Below are 21,659 nucleotides of genomic sequence, written 5' to 3' on the forward strand. Positions count from 1 at the left end.
GACCTGGGGTCAGACTGGAGCAGGGACAGGTACAGGACCTAGGGGGTCGGGCTGGAGCAGGGACAGTTACAGGACCTGGGGGTCAGACTGGAGCAGGGACAGGTACAGGACCTAGGGGTCAGACTGGAGCAGGGACAGGTACAGGACCTGGGGGTCAGACTGGAGCAGGGACAGGACCTGTGGGTCAGACTGGAGCAGGGACAGGACCTGGGGGTCAGACTGGAGCAGGGACAGGACCTGGGGGTCAGACTGGAGCAGGGACAGGTACAGGACCTGGGGGTCAGACTGGAGCAGGGACAGGACCTGTGGGTCAGACTGGAGCAGGGACAGGACCTGGGGGTCAGACTGGAGCAGGGACAGGACCTGGGGGTCAGACTGGAGCAGGGACAGGGACAGGACCTGGGGGTTGGGCTGGAGCAGGGACAGGTACAGGACCTGGGGGTTGGGCTGGAGCAGGGACATGGTACAGGACCTGTGGGTCAGGCTGGAGCAGGGACAGGACCTGGGGGTCGGGCTGGAGCAGGGACATGACCTAGGGTCGGGCTGGAGCAGGGACAGGTACAGGACCTGGTGGTCAGACTGGAGCAGGGACAGGACCTTGGGGTCAGACTGGAGCAGGGACAGGTACAGGACCTGGGGGTCAGGGCTGGAGCAGGGACAGGACCTGGGGGTCAGGCTGGAGCAGGGACAGGACCTGGGGGTCAGGCTGGAGCAGGGACAGGACCTGGGGGTCAGACTGGAGCAGGTACAGGGACAGGACCTGGGGGTCAGGCTGGAGCAGGGACAGGACCTGGGGGTCAGGCTGGAGCAGGGACAGGACCTGGGGGTCAGGCTGGAGCAGGGACAGGACCTGGAGTTCAGACTGGAGCAGGGACAGGACCTGGAGGTCAGACTGGAGCAGGGACAGGACCTGGAGGTCAGACTAGAGCAGGGATAGGACCTGGGGGTCATACTGGAGCAGGGACAGGACCTGGGGGTCAGGCTGGAGCAGGGACAGGACCTGGTGGTCAGACTGGAGCAGGACCTGGAGGTCAGGCTGGAGCAGGTACAGGACCTGGGGGTCAGACTGGAGCAGGGACAGGACCTGGGGGTCAGACTGGAGCAGGGACAGGACCTGGGGGTCAGACTGGAGCAGGTACAGGACCTGGGGGTCATACTGGAGCAGGGACAGGACCTGGGGGTCATACTGGAGCAGGGACAGGACCTGGGGGTCAGACTGGAGCAGGGACCTGGGGGTCTGGCTGGAGCAGGGACAGGACCTGGAAGTCAGACTGGAGCAGGGACAGGACCTGGGGGTCGTACTGGAGCAGGGACAGGACCTGGGGGTCATACTGGAGCAGGGACAGGACCTGGTGGTCAGGCTGGAGCAGGGACAGGACCTGGAGGTCATACTGGAGCAGGGACAGGACCTGGGGGTGGGGCTGGAGCAGGGGGTCATACTGGAGCAGGGACAGGACCTGGGGGTCAGACTGGAGCAGGGACAGGACCTGGGGGTCAGGCTGGAGCAGGGACAGGACCTGGGGGTCAGGCTGGAGCAGGGACAGGACCTGGGGGTCAGACTGGAGCAGGGACAGGACCTGGGGGTCAGACTGGAGCAGGGACAGGACCTGGGGGTCAGACTGGAGCAGGGACAGGTACAGGACCTGGGGGTCAGACTGGAGCAGGGACAGGACATGTGGGTCAGACTGGAGCAGGGACAGGACCTGGGGGTCAGACTGGAGCAGGGACAGGGACAGGACCTGGGGGTTGGGCTGGAGCAGGGACAGGTACAGGACCTGGGGGTTGGGCTGGAGCAGGGACAGGTACAGGACCTGTGGGTCAGGCTGGAGCAGGGACAGGACCTGGGGGTCGGGCTGGAGCAGGGACATGACCTAGGGGTCGGGCTGGAGCAGGGACAGGTACAGGACCTGGTGGTCAGACTGGAGCAGGGACAGGACCTTGGGGTCAGACTGGAGCAGGGACAGGTACAGGACCTGGGGGTCAGGGCTGGAGCAGGGACAGGACCTGGGGGTCAGGCTGGAGCAGGGACAGGACCTGGAGGTCAGACTGGAGCAGGGACAGGACCTGGAGGTCAGACTGGAGCAGGGACAGGACCTGGAGGTCAGACTGGAGCAGGGACAGGACCTGGAGGTCAGACTGGAGCAGGGACAGGACCTGGAGGTCAGACTGGAGCAGGGATAGGACCTGGGGGTCATACTGGAGCAGGGACAGGACCTGGGGGTCAGGCTGGAGCAGGGACAGGACCTGGGGGTCAGACTGGAGCAGGACCTGGAGGTCAGGCTGGAGCAGGTACAGGACCTGGGGGTCAGACTGGAGCAGGGACAGGACCTGGGGGTCAGACTGGAGCAGGACCTGGAGGTCAGGCTGGAGCAGGTACAGGACCTGGGGGTCATACTGGAGCAGGGACAGGACCTGGAGGTCAGACTGGAGCAGGGACAGGACCTGGAGGTCAGACTGGAGCAGGGACAGGACCTGGAGGTCAGGCTGGAGCAGGGACAGGACCTGGGGGTCAGGCTGGAGCAGGGACAGGACCTGGAGGTCAGACTGGAGCAGGGACAGGACCTGGGGGTCAGACTGGAGCAGGTACAGGACCTGGGGGTCATACTGGAGCAGGGACAGGACCTGGGGGTCATACTGGAGCAGGGACAGGACCTGGGGGTCAGACTGGAGCAGGGACCTGGGGGTCTGGCTGGAGCAGGGACAGGACCTGGAGGTCAGACTGGAGCAGGGACAGGACCTGGGGGTCGTACTGGAGCAGGGACAGGACCTGGGGGTCATACTGGAGCAGGGACAGGACCTGGTGGTCAGGCTGGAGCAGGGACAGGACCTGGAGGTCATACTGGAGCAGGGACAGGACCTGGTGGTCAGGCTGGAGCAGGGACAGGACCTGGTGGTCAGGCTGGAGCAGGGACAGGACCTGGAGGTCATACTGGAGCAGGGACAGGACCTGGGGGTTGGGCTGGAGCAGGGGGTCATACTGGAGCAGGGACAGGACCTGGGGGTCAGACTGGAGCAGGGACAGGACCTGGGGGTCAGGCTGGAGCAGGGACAGGACCTGGGGGTCAGGCTGGAGCAGGGACAGGACCTGGGGGTCAGACTGGAGCAGGGACAGGACCTGGGGGTCAGACTGGAGCAGGGACAGGACCTGGGGGTCAGACTGGAGCAGGGACAGGTACAGGACCTGGGGGTCAGACTGGAGCAGGGACAGGACCTGTGGGTCAGACTGGAGCAGGGACAGGACCTGGGGGTCAGACTGGAGCAGGGACAGGACCTGGGGGTCAGACTGGAGCAGGGACAGGGACAGGACCTGGGGGTTGGGCTGGAGCAGGGACAGGTACAGGACCTGGGGGTTGGGCTGGAGCAGGGACAGGTACAGGACCTGTGGGTCAGGCTGGAGCAGGGACAGGACCTGGGGGTCGGGCTGGAGCAGGGACATGACCTAGGGGTCGGGCTGGAGCAGGGACAGGTACAGGACCTGGGGGTCAGACTGGAGCAGGGACAGGACCTTGGGGTCAGACTGGAGCAGGGACAGGTACAGGACCTGGGGTCAGGGCTGGAGCAGGGACAGGACCTGGGGGTCAGGCTGGAGCAGGGACAGGACCTGGGGGTCAGGCTGGAGCAGGGACAGGACCTGGTGGTCAGGCTGGAGCAGGGACAGGACCTGGGGGTCAGGCTGGAGCAGGGACAGGACCTGGGGGTCAGGCTGGAGCAGGGACAGGACCTGGGGGTCAGGCTGGAGCAGGGACAGGACCTGGAGGTCAGACTGGAGCAGGGACAGGACCTGGGGGTCATACTGGAGCAGGGACAGGACCTGGTGGTCATACTGGAGCAGGGACAGGACCTGGGGGTCAGACTGGAGCAGGGACAGGACCTGGAGGTCAGACTGGAGCAGGGACAGGACCTGGAGGTCAGACTGGAGCAGGGATAGGACCTGGGGGTCATACTGGAGCAGGGACAGGACCTGGGGGTCAGGCTGGAGCAGGGACAGGACCTGGGGGTCAGACTGGAGCAGGACCTGGAGGTCAGGCTGGAGCAGGTACAGGACCTGGGGGTCAGACTGGAGCAGGGACAGGACCTGGGGGTCAGACTGGAGCAGGACCTGGAGGTCAGGCTGGAGCAGGTACAGGACCTGGGGGTCATACTGGAGCAGGGACAGGACCTGGAGGTCAGACTGGAGCAGGGACGGACCTGGAGGTCAGACTGGAGCAGGGACAGGACCTGGAGGTCAGGCTGGAGCAGGGACAGGACCTGGGGGTCAGGCTGGAGCAGGGACAGGACCTGGAGGTCAGACTGGAGCAGGGACAGGACCTGGGGGTCAGACTGGAGCAGGTACAGGACCTGGGGGTCATACTGGAGCAGGGACAGGACCTGGGGGTCATACTGGAGCAGGGACAGGACCTGGGGGTCAGACTGGAGCAGGGACCTGGGGGTCTGGCTGGAGCAGGGACAGGACCTGGAGGTCAGACTGGAGCAGGGACAGGACCTGGGGGTGGTACTGGAGCAGGGACAGGACCTGGGGGTCATACTGGAGCAGGGACAGGACCTGGTGGTCAGGCTGGAGCAGGGACAGGACCTGGAGGTCATACTGGAGCAGGGACAGGACCTGGGGGTTGGGCTGGAGCAGGGGGTCATACTGGAGCAGGGACAGGACCTGGGGGTCAGACTGGAGCAGGGACAGGACCTGGGGGTCAGGCTGGAGCAGGGACAGGACCTGGGGGTCAGGCTGGAGCAGGGACAGGACCTGGGGGTCAGGCTGGAGCAGGGACAGGTACAGGACCTGGGGGTCAGACTGGAGCAGGGACAGGACCTGTGGGTCAGACTGGAGCAGGGACAGGACCTGGGGGTCAGACTGGAGCAGGGACAGGACCTGGGGGTCAGACTGGAGCAGGGACAGGGACAGGACCTGGGGGTTGGGCTGGAGCAGGGACAGGTACAGGACCTGGGGGTTGGGCTGGAGCAGGGACAGGTACAGGACCTGTGGGTCAGGCTGGAGCAGGGACAGGACCTGGGGGTCGGGCTGGAGCAGGGACATGACCTAGGGGTCGGGCTGGAGCAGGGACAGGTACAGGACCTGGTGGTCAGACTGGAGCAGGGACAGGACCTTGGGGTCAGACTGGAGCAGGGACAGGTACAGGACCTGGGGATCAGGGCTGGAGCAGGGACAGGACCTGGGGGTCAGGCTGGAGCAGGGACAGGACCTGGGGGTCAGGCTGGAGCAGGGACAGGACCTGGGGGTCAGGCTGGAGCAGGGACAGGACCTGGGGGTCAGACTGGAGCAGGGACAGGACCTGGGGGTCGGGCTGGAGCAGGGACAGGACCTGGGGGTCAGGCTGGAGCAGGGACAGGACCTGGAGTTCAGACTGGAGCAGGGACAGGACCTGGAGGTCAGACTGGAGCAGGGACAGGACCTGGGGGTCATACTGGAGCAGGGACAGGACCTGGTGGTCATACTGGAGCAGGGACAGGACCTGGGGGTCAGACTGGAGCAGGGACAGGACCTGGAGGTCAGACTGGAGCAGGGACAGGACCTGGGGGCCAGACTGGAGCAGGGACAGGACCTGGTGGTCATACTGGAGCAGGGACAGGACCTGGGGGTCAGACTGGAGCAGGGACAGGACCTGGGGGTCAGACTGGAGCAGGGACAGGACCTGGAGGTCAGACTGGAGCAGGACCTGGAGGTCAGGCTGGAGCAGGTACAGGACCTGGGGGTCATACTGGAGCAGGGACAGGACCTGGGGGTCAGACTGGAGCAGGGACCTGGGGGTCTGGCTGGAGCAGGGACAGGACCTGGAGGTCAGACTGGAGCAGGGACAGGACCTGGGGGTGGTACTGGAGCAGGGACAGGACCTGGGGGTCATACTGGAGCAGGGACAGGACCTGGTGGTCAGGCTGGAGCAGGGACAGGACCTGGAGGTCATACTGGAATAGGGACAGGACCTGGGGGTTGGGCTGGAGCAGGGGGTCATACTGGAGCAGGGACAGGACCTGGGGGTCAGACTGGAGCAGGGACAGGACCTGGGGGTCAGGCTGGAGCAGGGACAGGACCTGGGGGTCAGGCTGGAGCAGGGACAGGACCTGGGGGTCAGGCTGGAGCAGGGACAGGTACAGGACCTGGGGGTCAGACTGGAGCAGGGACAGGACCTGTGGGTCAGACTGGAGCAGGGACAGGACCTGGGGGTCAGACTGGAGCAGGGACAGGACCTGGGGGTCAGACTGGAGCAGGGACAGGGACAGGACCTGGGGGTTGGGCTGGAGCAGGGACAGGTACAGGACCTGGGGGTTGGGCTGGAGCAGGGACAGGTACAGGACCTGTGGGTCAGGCTGGAGCAGGGACAGGACCTGGGGGTCGGGCTGGAGCAGGGACATGACCTAGGGGTCGGGCTGGAGCAGGGACAGGTACAGGACCTGGTGGTCAGACTGGAGCAGGGACAGGACCTTGGGGTCAGACTGGAGCAGGGACAGGTACAGGACCTGGGGATCAGGGCTGGAGCAGGGACAGGACCTGGGGGTCAGGCTGGAGCAGGGACAGGACCTGGGGGTCAGGCTGGAGCAGGGACAGGACCTGGGGGTCAGACTGGAGCAGGGACAGGACCTGGGGGTTGGGCTGGAGCAGGGACAGGACCTGGGGGTCAGGCTGGAGCAGGGACAGGACCTGGAGTTCAGACTGGAGCAGGGACAGGACCTGGAGGTCAGACTGGAGCAGGGACAGGACCTGGTGGTCATACTGGAGCAGGGACAGGACCTGGGGGTCAGACTGGAGCAGGGACAGGACCTGGAGGTCAGACTGGAGCAGGGACAGGACCTGGGGGCCAGACTGGAGCAGGGACAGGACCTGGTGGTCATACTGGAGCAGGGACAGGACCTGGGGGTCAGACTGGAGCAGGGACAGGACCTGGGGGTCAGACTGGAGCAGGGACAGGACCTGGAGGTCAGACTGGAGCAGGACCTGGAGGTCAGGCTGGAGCAGGTACAGGACCTGGGGGTCAGGCTGTTCCACCTCTAAACTGAACCCTGTTGTGTTTCCCAGACAGGCGTTGAGGCGGGATGCCAGCCATGCTGTTCCACCTCTAAACTGAACCCTGTTGTGTTTTCCAGACTGGCGTTGAGGCGGGATGCCAGCCATGCTGTTCGACCTCTAAACTGAACCCTGTTGTGTTTCCCAGACTGGTGTTGAGGCGGGATGCCAGCCATGCTGTTCCACCTCTAAACTGAACCCTGTTGTGTTTCCCAGACTGGCGTTGAGGCGGGATGCCAGCCATGCCAGGCAGGGGTGTGCGGCCAGGGTGAGTGCCACCCAACCGGTCAGAGAGATTTCTCCTGTACCTGCCGCCCTGGGTGGACCGGAGACCATTGTCAGGACCAGGTCAACAACCCCTGTGATGGGAACAAGTCAGTGGACTGGGGATGGGGTGAGGGGAGGGGGAGGGGGAGGGGGAGGGGGTGAGGGGTGAGGGGGTGAGGGGTGAGGGTGAGGATGGAAAGGGATGGGGTGAGGGGAGGGGTGAGGGGTGCTGTTTGGTTGTATTGATTGGGATTTCGATCCATTTAAATTGTATTTCCCCTCTGCCTCCCCCTTCTCTCTCTCTGTCCTTCCTCTCCCTCCCCCTTCTCTCTCTCTCTCTCCCTCCCCCTTCTCTCTCTCCCTCTCCCTTCTCTCTCTCCCTCTCCCATCCCTCCCCCATCTCTCTCTCCCGTTCCTCTCCCCTCTCCCTCCCCCTTCTCTCTCTCCCTCCCTCATCTCTCTCCCCCTCCCCCTTCTCTCTCTCCCTCCCCCTTCTCTCTCTCTCCCTCCCCATCTCTCCTTCTCTCTCCCTCCCCCATCTCCCTCTCTCTCCGTCCTCTCCCTCCCCCATCTCTCTCTCTCTCCGTCCTCTCCCTCCCCCATCTCTCTCTCTCTCTGTCCTCTCCCTCCCCCCATCTCTCTCCATCCTCTCACTCCCCCTTCTCTCTCTCCCTCCCCCTTCTCTCTCTCCCTCCCCCATCTCTCTCTCTCTCCGTCCTCTCCCTCCCCCTTCTCTCTCTCCCTCCACCCCATCTCTCTCTCCGTCCTCTCCCTCCTTCCTGCAGGTGTATCCATGGTTCATGTCTTCCTATCAATTCCTACTCCTACTCCTGTCGCTGCCAGCTAGGATTCCTCGGGGTGCTGTGTGACGAGGCAGACCAGGAAGTGCTGGACCCCTGTCAGCTGACCAGATGTAAACATGGGAAATGTAGGCTGTCTGGCCTGGGCAAGGCCTACTGTCAATGTAACCCAGGATACACGGGGGACGCCTGCGACAGAGGTGAGGGAGGGAGGGGGGAGGGAGGGAGGGAGGGAGGGAGGGAGGGAGGGAGGGAGGGAGGGAGGGAGGGAGGGAGGGGGGAGGGAGGGAGGGAGGGACATCGGTCTCATCTGGCCACTGTCTGTCTGTTCTAACTCTCTGCTGTCTGTCTGTTCATCTGTCTGTCTGCTCTAACTCTCTGCTGTCTGTCTGTTCATCTGTCTGTCTGCTCTAACTCTCTGCTGTCTGTCTGTTTATCTGTCTGTCTGTCTGCTCTAACTCTCTGCTGTCTGACTGTTTATCTGTCTGTCTGCTCTAACTCTCTGCTGTCTGTCTGTTTATCTGTCTGTCTGCTCTAACTCTCTGCTGTCTGACTGTTAGTGTTTTAACTGTCTGTCTGCTCTAACTTTATGCTGTCTGTCTGTCTGTGTGTCTGTCTGCTCCAGCCTCCTCTGATCTACCGCCCCTCGGCAGAGGGGTCACCCAGGTGAGATTCTCAGGGTCAGAGGTCAGAGGTCAGCCCTCTCTGCCCCGCCACCCCCTCTCCTTAACCCATCCTCCTCCACAGCCAATCACATTGGAGACCTTCCGTTCCACATGAGCTTGTTTCAACCTCAGCCACCCGAATCCTCTGCTCTCTCCTTTAACACTCTTCCTTCCTTGTTCCTTCGTTATCTCCCTCCTTCCTTTGTTCCTTCCCTCCTTCCCTCCTTCCTTCATCAATCCACACCTCTCATCCCTCTCTCTCCCCCTCCCTCCATCCATCCACACCTCTCATCCCTCTCTCTCCCCCTCCCTCCATCAATCCACACCTCTCATCCCTCTCTCTCCCCCTCCCTCCATCCATCCACACCTCTCATCTCTTTCCCTCTCTGTCACCTATTCCTCTAACTACCGCCCTCTCTTTCTAAACCCTTCTTCTCTCTCCGTCTCTCTATATATCTCTCTCTCTCCTCTCTCTCTCTCTCCTGTCTCTCTCCTCTCTCTCTCTCTCCGTCTCTCCTCTCTCTCTCTCTGTCTCTCTATATCTCTCTCTCTCTCTCTCTCTGTATCTCTAAATCTCTCTCTCCTCTCTCTCTCCCTCCGTCTCTCTAAATCTCTCTCTCCTCTCTCTCTCTCTAAATCTCTCTCTCCTCTCTCTCTCTCCGTCTCTCCTCTCTTTCTCTCTCTGTCTCTCTCTCCTCTCTCTCTCTCTCTCTCTCTCTCTCCGTCTCTCCTCTCTCTCTCTAAGCCCTTCTTCTCTCTCTTCCCCTGTAGAGGTGGTCTGTCGAGGGGAACGGTTCCGAGCTGTCTACCAGCTCCAGAGGGGCTATTCGGCGTGTGAAACCCAGGAGAAGGTCTCCCGTCTAGAGTGCCGCGGCTCCTGTCCGGGGGGGGCTGAAGGGGGGGGCGGGAGCGGCTGCTGCTCCCCTTTACGTTCCAAACGCAGGAAATACACCTTCCACTGCACCGACGGCTCCTCCTTCGTACAGGAAGTGGAGAAGGTGGTGAAGTGCGGCTGTACAAAGTGTCCTCCCTCGTAAAACGTCCCCCCTTTACCCTGGGATGAAAGGTTCCGCCTCCTGTCTTTCTCTGGAAGGAAACCTCATCCCTCTCTCCTCCTCAGACCTCATCCCTCTCTCCTCCTCAGACCTCATCCCTCTCTCCTCATCAGACCTCATCCCTCTCCTCCTCCCCCTCCGACTTCATCCCCTTCCCTCTCTCCTCCTCCTCCGACCTTATCCCCCTCTCCTCCTCATCAGACCTCATCCCTCTCTCCTCATCCGACCTCATCCCTCTATCCTCATCAGACCTCATCCCTCTCTCCTCCTCCTCCGACCTCATCCCCCTCTCCTCCCCCAACCTCATCCCCCAACCTCATCCCCCTCTCCCCCTCCGACCTCATCCCCCTCTCCTCCTCCTCTGACCTTATCCCCCTTTCCCCCTCCTCCGAACACATCCCCCTCTCCTCCTCCTCTGACCTTATCCCCCTCCCCTCTCCTCCGACCTCATCCAACTCCCCCTCTCGTCCTCCAACCTCCTCTGACCTCATCCCTCTCTCCCCCTCCTCCGAACACATCCCCCTCTCCTCCTCCTCTGACCTTATCCCCCTCCCCCTCTCCTCCGACCTCATCCAACTCCCCCTCTCGTCCTCCAACCTCCTCTGACCTCATCCCCCTCTCCTCCTCCAACCTCATCCCTCTCTCCCCCTCCTCCGAACACATCCCTCTCTCCTCCTCCTCTGACCTTATCCCCCTCATCCCCCTCTCCTCCGATTTCATCCCTCTTCTTTTTGTAAACCCCCCCAAAAGTCAAGACGAAACAAAGAAAAACTACAACAACAAAAATATAGCCAGCGCTGGACTGTTCACTGCCTCAGAGGAGATGTTGAATTATATTGTAAAATACAAAAAAAAGGACTTATTTTTATTATCAAGTGGAGAAAAAAGACTTAAAAACTCAACAAGCGGTGTTCCCACTGACGGACGACCACTTCCTGTTGTGTACTTCCTGTTTCCCGTGTTTCGTATGAGTCCCTCTATTAACCGTAGTACCACACACTCACCACCGGGTGGAGGTGTTCTGGTCTCAGGTCAGGGGGGAGACGGAGGGAACCCTTTCACGTAGATGGTGTAGTTTTGTTAAGGTAGTAATTAGGTTAAACCCCTTAGCCCCATGCCTCCTCTCCTCTCCTGTGACAACCTGTCTGACCCATGTACCTGCCTGACTCTTTTAATATATATTAATTTATATTTGTCTCTCTTATTTTTGTATTAAAGGCAGTGAAAGATTGACTAGATTGACTAACAACATATCGTGTCCGATGGGGGGGGTTGGAGAGGAGTCTTGTTGTTTTCACCACTGAGTAAAACTATCGTGTTTTAATTATTTTTTTGGCCAGAAGACTTAGTTACATTTTAATCTTTACAAAAATGTGACGTTGTGATTGAGGACATTGTTGTGTTTTTCTGTGACCATGTTCTCTCAGACTTTTTGTATTGTGCCATGATGAGGAGTAATAAGAAGTGTATAGTTCATTTATCTGACGTTCATTACATCACCTGATCCTAGACATGTTGATAGTGTAGATTACAACACCACCTGATCCTAGACATGTTGATAGTGTAGATTACAACACCACCTGATCCTAGACATGTTGATAGTGTAGATTACACCACCTGATCCTAGACATGTTGATAGTGTAGATTACAACACCACCTGATCCTAGACATGTTGATAGTGTAGATTACATCACCACCTGATCCTAGACATGTTGATGGTGTAGATTACACCACCACCTGATCCTAGACATGTTGATAGTGTAGATTACAACACCACCTGATCCTAGACATGTTGATAGTGTAGATTACATCACCACCTGATCCTAGACATGTTGATAGTGTAGTTTACAACATCACCTGATCCTAGACATGTTGATGGTGTGGATTACACCACCTGATCCTAGACATGTTGATAGTGTAGATTACAACACCACCTGATCCTAGACATGTTGATGGTGTAGATTACACCACCTGATCCTAGACATGTTGATAGTGTAGATTACACCACCACCTGATCCTAGACATGTTGATAGTGTAGATTACAACACCACCTGATCCTAGACATGTTGATGGTGTAGATTACAACACCTGATCCTAGACATGTTGATGGTGTAGATTACACCACCTGATCCTAGACATGTTGATAGTGTAGATTACACCATCACCTGATCCTAGACATGTTGATAGTGTAGATTACATCACCTGATCCTAGACATGTTGATAGTGTAGATTACACCACCTGATCCTAGACATGTTGATGGTGTAGATTACATCACCTGATCCTAGACATGTTGATAGTGTAGATTACAACACCACCTGATCCTAGACATGTTGATGGTGTAGATTACAACACCACCTGATCCTAGACATGTTGATGGTGTAGTTTACACCACCTGATCCTAGACATGTTGATGGTGTAGATTACATCACCTGATCCTAGACATGTTGATAGTGTAGATTACAACACCACCTGATCCTAGACATGTTGATGGTGTAGATTACAACACCACCTGATCCTAGACATGTTGATGGTGTAGTTTACACCACCTGATCCTAGACATGTTGATAGTGTAGATTACACCACCACCTGATCCTAGACATGTTGATGGTGTAGTTTACACCACCTGATCCTAGACATGTTGATAGTGTAGATTACAACACCTGATCCTAGACATGTTGATGGTGTAGATTACAACACCACCTGATCCTAGACATGTTGATGGTGTAGATTACAACACCACCTGATCCTAGACATGTTGATGGTTTAGATTACACCACCTGATCCTAGACATGTTGATAGTGTGGATTACATCACCTGATCCTAGACATGTTGATAGTGTGGATTACACCACCTGATCCTAGACATGTTGATGGTGTAGATTACATCACCTGATCCTAGACATGTTGATGGTGTAGATTACATCACCACCTGATCCTAGACATGTTGATGGTGTAGATTACACCACCTGATCCTAGACATGTTGATAGTGTGGATTACAACACCTGATCCTAGACATGTTGATGGTGTAGATTACAACACCACCTGATCCTAGACATGTTGATAGTGTGGATTACAACACCTGATCCTAGACATGTTGATAGTGTAGATTACAACACCTGATCCTAGACATGTTGATGGTGTAGATTACACCACCTGATCCTAGACATGTTGATAGTGTGGATTACAACACCTGATCCTAGACATGTTGATGGTGTAGATTACAACACCACCTGATCCTAGACATGTTGATAGTGTGGATTACAACACCTGATCCTAGACATGTTGATAGTGTAGATTACAACACCTGATCCTAGACATGTTGATAGTGTAGATTACAACACCACCTGATCCTAGACATGTTGATGGTGTAGATTACACCACCTGATCCTAGACATGTTGATGGTGTAGATTACATCACCACCTGATCCTGGACATGTTGATAGTGTAGATTACAACACCACCTGATCCTAGACATGTTGATGGTGTAGATTACACCACCTGATCCTAGACATGTTGATAGTGTAGATTACACCACCACCTGATCCTAGACATGTTGATAGTGTAGATTACAACACCACCTGATCCTAGACATGTTGATAGTGTAGATTACAACACCACCTGATCCTAGACATGTTGATGGTGTAGATTACAACACCACCTGATCCTAGACATGTTGATGGTGTAGATTACAACACCACCTGATCCTAGACATGTTGATGGTGTAGATTACACCACCACCTGATCCTAGACATGTTGATAGTGTAGATTACACCACCTGATCCTAGACATGTTGATGGTGTAGATTACAACACCACCTGATCCTAGACATGTTGATGGTGTAGATTACACCACCACCTGATCCTAGACATGTTGATGGTGTAGATTACACCACCTGATCCTAGACATGTTGATGGTGTAGATTACATCACCACCTGATCCTAGACATGTTGATAGTGTAGATTACACCACCTGATCCTAGACATGTTGATGGTGTAGATTACACCACCACCTGATCCTAGACATGTTGATAGTGTAGATTACAACACCACCTGATCCTAGACATGTTGATAGTGTAGATTACAACACCACCTGATCCTAGACATGTTGATGGTGTAGATTACAACACCACCTGATCCTAGACATGTTGATAGTGTAGATTACACCACCTGATCCTAGACATGTTGATAGTGTAGATTACACCACCACCTGATCCTAGACATGTTGATGGTGTAGATTACAACACCACCTGATCCTAGACATGTTGATGGTGTAGATTACAACACCACCTGATCCTAGACATGTTGATGGTGTAGATTACAACACCACCTGATCCTAGACATGTTGATAGTGTAGATTACACCACCACCTGATCCTAGACATGTTGATGGTGTAGATTACAACACCACCTGATCCTAGACATGTTGATGGTGTAGATTACACCACCACCTGATCCTAGACATGTTGATGGTGTAGATTACACCACCTGATCCTAGACATGTTGATGGTGTAGATTACATCACCACCTGATCCTAGACATGTTGATAGTGTAGATTACACCACCTGATCCTAGACATGTTGATGGTGTAGATTACACCACCACCTGATCCTAGACATGTTGATAGTGTAGATTACAACACCACCTGATCCTAGACATGTTGATAGTGTAGATTACAACACCACCTGATCCTAGACATGTTGATAGTGTAGATTACACCACCACCTGATCCTAGACATGTTGATGGTGTAGATTACAACACCTGATCCTAGACATGTTGATGGTGTAGATTACACCACCACCTGATCCTAGACATGTTGATAGTGTAGATTACACCACCACCTGATCCTAGACATGTTGATGGTGTAGATTACAACACCTGATCCTAGACATGTTGATGGTGTAGATTACACCACCACCTGATCCTAGACATGTTGATGGTGTAGATTACACCACCACCTGATCCTAGACATGTTGATAGTGTAGATTACATCACCTGATCCTAGACATGTTGATAGTGTAGATTACACCACCTGATCCTAGAACCATATTTCTGCTTATAAATAATACTGTGACCTTTTTTCTAAGTGAAACTACTTCCTGATGTTACTATGACGATGTTTAACGTGTTGCTGCTAAGGTTTTGTACCGTAGACTTGGATCCTGATGGATCGCAGTTCTTCCTGTCCCTCAGTAGGGACTTCCTCCTTGTGTAACAGATAAATATGTCCCCCCCTCCCTCTTCCTCTGTGCGTTGTGCTTTATCCCCCCCAGACTAATGTCAGTTCCTGACTGGTGTTTGTTCATTAAAACAACAATATTTACCTCCAGACTCAGCATGTTACTTTCTTTACAAAATGTTTACCCCTGGACTACACTAGACTGTTGGGACGCACCCCTAGACTACACTAGAGACTATTGAGACTCACCCCTGGACTACACTAGAGACTATTGGGACTCACCCTTAGACTACACTAGAGACTATTGGGACGCAGCCCTCGACTACACTAGAGACTATTGGTACTCACCCTTAGACAACACTAGAGACTATTGGGACTCACCCTTAGACTACACTAGAGACTATTGGGACGCAGCCCTCGACTACACTAGAGACTATTGGTACTCACCCTTAGACAACACTAGAGACTATTGGGACTCACCCTTAGACTACACTAGACTATTGGGACGCAGCCCTCGACTACACTAGACTATTGGGACGCAGCCCTCGACTACACTAGAGACTATTGGGACGCAACCCTCGACTACACTAAAGACTATTGGGACTCACCCTTAGACTACACTAGACTATTGGGACGCAGCCCTAGACTATACTAGAGACTATTGGGACTCACCCTTAGACTACACTAGACTATTGGGACGCAGCCCTAGACTATACTAGAGACTATTGGGACTCACCCTTAGACAACACTAGAGACTATTGGGATGCAGCCCGAGACTATTGGGACTCACCCTTAGACTACACTAGACTATTGGGATGCAGCCCTAGACTACACTAGACTATAGAGACACACCCCTAGACTTCACTAGACTATTGGGACTGACCCCTAGACTTCACTAGACTATTGGGACTCGCCCCTAGACTACACTATGGAGACTACTGAGACTCACCCCTAGACTACACTATAGAGACTCACCCCTAGACTACACTAGAGACTAATGAGACTCACCCCTAGACTACACTATAGAGACTCACCCCTAGACTACACTATAGAGACTCACCCCTAGACTACACTATAGAGACTCACCCCTAGACTACACTATAGAGACTCACCCCTAGACTAAACCAGACTAATGAGACTCACCCTGAGACCACACTATTGAGACTCATCCCTAGACTAAACCAGACTAATGAGACTCACCCCGAGACTACACTAGACTATTGGGACTCACCCCTAGACTACACTAGAGACTAATGAGACTCACCCCTAGACTACACTAGGGACTATTGAGACTCACCCCTAGACTACACTAGGGACTAATGAGACTCACCCCTAGACTACACTAGAGACTAATGAGACTCACCCCTAGACTAAAATAGGGACTCGCCCCTTGACTACGCAGACAAAGAAAAACACGTTTTAAATCAACATGTAACCAGATCAATAAGTTAATGGATGGATGTTTGGTAAAAAAAAAAATAGACCTATTTTTCCACAGGTAAAAGTCCGGTGATCCGGAAAGTCTCCTCCTTGATCCGGAAACCCATACATTGTTAGAGGATTGTGTCAATTCATTAGTAGGCAAGCATCCTCGATAGCCTCCTTTTGGCGAGGAATCACACATGTATCCTTCCACAGAAGACAGTCCTCCCCTCCTCGATAGCCTCCTTTTGGGTAGGAATCACACGTGTATCCTTCCACAGAAGACAGTCCTCCCCTCTTTAATAGCCTCCATTTGGCGAGGAATCACACATGTATCCTTCCACAGAAGACAGTCCTCCCTTCTTCGATAGCCCCCATTTGGCGAGGAATCACACGTGTATCCTTCCACAGAAGACAGTCCTCCCCTCTTCGATAGCCCCCATTTGGCGAGGAATCACACGTGTATCCTTCCACAGAAGACAGTCCTCCCCTCTTCGATAGCCCCCATTTGGCGAGGAATCACACGTGTATCCTTCCACAGAAGACTTTTGATATCTGTCACATCCCCTTTGAATCAGCTGTTGTATTGTGGGAGGGGAAAAAAAGCACAAGGACACATTTAAAAACAATATGCTACTTCTCCTTTATCTAGAAAAATGTCTTGTTCAACTAACTTCATTTGTTTTGACCACCCCCAAAAGAAAGAGCTTCTCATTTCATACAAGCACATTTTCGGCGGCCTCTCCTTGATTACCTTTCACCTTATTCCAAAAGGAGGTCAGAGAGGACGCAGGAGTCGAACACAAACCAATAGAGAAAAAAGCTTTGGTCAAATATCTCCGCCCAAAAAACGGTTGTCATCCTCCATTTTAAGAAACACGCCGACTGTAGATAAAGGTCGAGGGGCCGTGTTGGAGAGCGTCAAGCCGACTGACTGTTCTACGAATCATCATAAATAACCACTCTTTATTATTTCTAGATCAGTAAGTCAGTGACAATTTACCCATGGTGCACTGCGGTTTCGATCCTCTCGGTGCATCTGCAACAGCCGAAAGTAGGACACTATAACGTGGTTTTCTAAGAGCAAGAATCAGATCAACATGGCAGTCGTCAATAAACATGTATCTAAACTCCCATATATCAAAATCAGGATGCTAATATAATATGAGTACACATTGTACAATCACTTAGCGAGAGAGAGCATCAAATATTACATTTGTTTGTATATATCAACTTTGTACACATAAATGCCGGCAAATTGGTTCCCGTTTTAAGTCAAATCAAATGATGTGCCTTCTTCACCACGCCGTCTGTGTGGGTGGACCATTTCAGTTTGTCTATGATGTGTATGCCGAGGAACTGAAAACATTCCACCCTCTCTACTACTGTCCCGTCGATGTGGATGGGGGGGGCCCTGTCCACAACCACACTCCGAGGGCCCTCACCTCCTCCCTGTAGGCCGTCTCGTCGTTGTTGGTAATCAAGCCTACCACTGTAATGTCGTCTGCAAACTTGATGATTGAGTCAGAGGCGTGCATTGGCCACGCAGTCATGGAACAGGGAGTACAGGAGAGGGCTGAGAACGCACCCTTGTGGGGCCCCAGTGTTGAGGATCAGCGGAGCGGAGATGCCCCACCTGGGGGCGGCCCGTCAGATAGTCCAGAACCCAGTTGCACAGGGCGGGGTCGAGACCCATGGTCTCGAGATTAATGATGAGCTTGGAGGGTACTATGGTGTTGAATGCTGAGCTCTTACATAGGTATTCCTCTTGTCCAGATGGGATAGGGCAGTGTGACGGTGTTGCGTCATCAGTGGACCTATTGGGGCGGTAAGCAAATGGAAGTGAGTCAAGGGTGTCAGGTAAGGTGAAGGTTATATGATCCTTGACGAGTCTCGCAAAGCACTTCATGATGACAGAAGTGAGTGCTACGGGGCGGTAGTCATTTAGCTCAGTTACCTTTGCTTTCTTGGGTACAGGAACAATGGTGGACATCTTGAAGCATGTGGGGACTGCAGACTGGGATAGGGATTGATTGAATATGTCCGTAAACATACCAGCCAGCTGGTCTGAGGACGCGGCTGGGGATGCCGTCTGGACCGGCAGCCTTGCGAGGGTTAACACGTTTAAATGTTTTACTCACGTTGGCCCCGGAGAAGGAGTCTGCAGGTTTTTGTAGCGGGCTGTGTCAGTGGCACTATTGTCCTCAAAGCGAGCAAAGAGGTTGTTTAATTCGTCTGGGAGCAAGATGTCCGCGACGGGGCTGGTTTTCTTCTTGTAGTCCGTGATTGACTGTAGACCCTGCCACATACCTCTTGTGTCTGAGCCGTTGAATTGCGACTCTACTTTGTCTCTATACTGACGCTTAGCTTGTTTGATTGCCTTGCGGAAGGAATAGCTGCACTGCTTCTATTCGGCCATGTTTCCAGTCGCCTTGCCATGATAAAAAGCAATGGTTGGCGCTTTCAGTTTTGCGCAAATGATGCCATCAATCCGCGGTTTCTTGTTAGGAAAGGTTTTAATAGTCACAGTGGGTACGACATCTCCTATACACTTCCTGGTGAAGTCAGTGTTATTGTCTGAGGCTATCCGGAACATATCCCAATCCACGTGATCGAAGCAATCTAGAAGTGTGGAATCCGATTGGTCGGACCAGCGTTGAACAGACCTGAGCACGAGCGTTTCCTGTTTAAGCTTCTGTCTATAGGCTGGGAGCAACAAAATGGGAGCCGTGGTCAGATTTGCTGAAGGCAGGGCGGGCTTTGTATTCGTCGCAGAAGTTAAGAGTAGCAATGATCCAGAATGTTACCAGCTTGTGTCGCGCATTCAATATGCTGATAGAATTTAGGCAGTCTTGTTATCAGATTAGCTTTGTTAAAATCCCCAACTACAATAAATGTAGCCTCCAGATGTGTGGTTTCCAGTTTACAGAGAGTCCAGGGAAGTTATTTCAGGGCCGAGGAGGTATCTGCTTGGGGGGGGAAATACACGGCTGTGATCGAAGAGAATTCTCTTGGAAGATAATGAGGTCGGCATTTGATTGTAAGGAATTCTAGGTCAGGTGAACAAAAGGACTTGAGTTCCTGTATGTTGTTGTGATTACACCATGAGTCATTAATCATAAGGCATACACCCCCCCGCCCTTCTTCTTACCAGAGATGTTTGTTTCTGTCTGCGCGATGCGTGACGAAACCGGGTGGCTGTACCGACTCTGACAAGTCAACTCGTGCCCTGATTGCTCCACCTTGTTGTCTTGGGACATAACAAGGCTGCATGGGATCTCTCTTCATTCGACGCCGTGCAGCCAATGGCAATGTTGGACCAACAGGAGGGTCTCTCTCCAGGAACAAGGTTGGACCAACAGGAGGGTCTCTCTCCAGGAACAGGGTTGGACCAATAGGAGGGTAGATCTCCAGGAACAGGGTTTGGCCAACCGGATGGTCTCTATCCAGGAACAAGGTTAGGCCAACAGGAAGGAAGCTCTCCAGAAAAGGGGATGACCTCCTCACCCAATGGGTTTTGAAGAAGCGAGGAGCCAAGGAAATGCAATTGAGATTCTTTCCATTTATGATATCGACAACCAAATCCTCAGATTCATGACAAGACAAAAGGACTAATGAGATGCACCCCTAGGAGACCAAGCTAGTCTAATGAGATGCACCCCTAGGAGACCAAGCTAGTCTATTGAGATGCACCCCTAGGAGACCAAGCTAGTCTATTGAGGTGCACCCCTAGGAGACCAAGCTAGTCTATTGAGGTGCACCCCTGGGAGACCAAGCTAGTCTATTGAGATGCACCCCTAGGAGACCGAGCTAGTCTATTGAGATGCACCCCTAGGAGACAGAACTAGACTATTGAGATGCACCCCTAGGAGACCAAGCTAGTCTATTGAGGTGCACCCCTAGGAGACCAAGCTAGTCTATTGAGGTGCACCCCTAGGAGACCAAGCTAGTCTATTGAGGTGCACCCCTGGGAGACCAAGCTAGTCTATTGAGATGCACCCCTAGGAGACCGAGCTAGTCTATTGAGATGCACCCCTAGGAGACAGAACTAGACTATTGAGGTGCACCCCTGGGAGACCAAGCTAGTCTATTGAGATGCACCCCTAGGAGACCAAGCTAGTCTATTGAGATGCACCCCTAGGAGACCAAGCTAGTCTATTGAGATGCACCCTTAATAACAGACAGCAGGACGCGGTAACAGACAGACAGCAGGACGCGGTAACAGACAGACAGCAAGACGTGGTAACAGACAGACAGCAGGACGCGGTAACAGACAGACAGCAGGACGCGGTAACAGACAGACAGCAAGACGTGGTAACAGACAGACAGCAGGACGCGGTAACAGACAGACAGCAGGACGCGGTAACAGAGACAGCAGGACGCGGTAACAGACAGACAGCAGGACGCGGTAACAGACAGACAGCAGGACGCGGTAACAGACAGACAGCAGGACGCGGTAACAGACAGACAGCAGGACGCGGTAACAGACAGACAGCAGGGACGCGGTAACAGACAGACAGCAGGACGCGGTAACAGACAGACAGCAGGACGCGGTAACAGACAGACAGCAGGACGCGGTAACAGACAGACAGCAGGACGCGGTAACAGACAGACAGCAGGACGCGGTAAGAGACAGACAGCAGGGACGCGGTAACAGACAGACAGCAGGACGCGGTAACAGACAGACAGCAGGACGCGGTAACAGACAGACAGCAGGACGCGGTAACAGACAGACAGCAGGACGCGGTAACAGAGACAGCAGGACGCGGTAACAGACAGACAGCAGGACGCGGTAACAGACAGACAGCAGGACGCGGTAACAGACAGACAGCAGGACGCGGTAACAGACAGACAGCAGGACGCGGTAACAGAGACAGCAGGACGCGGTAACAGACAGACAGCAGGACGCGGTAACAGACAGACAGCAGGACGCGGTAACAGACAGACAGCAGGACGCGGTAACAGACAGACAGCAGGACGCGGTAACAGACAGACAGCAGGACGCGGTAACAGACAGACAGCAGGACGCGGTAACAGACAGACAGCAGGGCGGTAACAGACAGACAGCAGGACGCGGTAACAGACAGACAGCAGGACGCGGTAACAGACAGACAGCAGGACGCGGTAACAGACAGACAGCAGGACGCGGTAACAGACAGACAGCAGGACGCGGTAACAGACAGACAGCAGGACGCGGTAACAGAGACAGCAGGACGCGGTAACAGACAGACAGCAGGACGCGGTAACAGACAGCAGGAC

The 21,659-nt window shown here is 54.3% G+C and overlaps 2 protein-coding genes across 2 annotated transcripts in view; one reads left to right on the forward strand and one right to left on the reverse strand.

Moving 5' to 3' along the window:
• The window catches only part of LOC135506437 (slit homolog 2 protein-like), a 117,396-nt gene extending 106,334 nt beyond the window's left edge, over positions 1–11,062 (forward strand). The window contains exons 33-35 of the mRNA XM_064925829.1: positions 7,232–7,389; positions 8,068–8,282; positions 9,519–11,062. Of these exons, the coding sequence (XP_064781901.1) occupies positions 7,232–7,389; positions 8,068–8,282; positions 9,519–9,784 (639 nt within the window). The 3' untranslated portion in view covers positions 9,785–11,062. The remainder of the gene's footprint in view (positions 1–7,231; positions 7,390–8,067; positions 8,283–9,518) is intronic.
• LOC135507226 (slit homolog 2 protein-like) overlaps positions 1–21,659 on the reverse strand; it is a 640,120-nt gene that overhangs the window by 259,268 nt on the left and 359,193 nt on the right.

This window comes from Oncorhynchus masou, chromosome 20 (genome assembly GCF_036934945.1).
Source record: "Oncorhynchus masou masou isolate Uvic2021 chromosome 20, UVic_Omas_1.1, whole genome shotgun sequence".
NCBI lineage: Eukaryota > Metazoa > Chordata > Actinopteri > Salmoniformes > Salmonidae > Oncorhynchus > Oncorhynchus masou.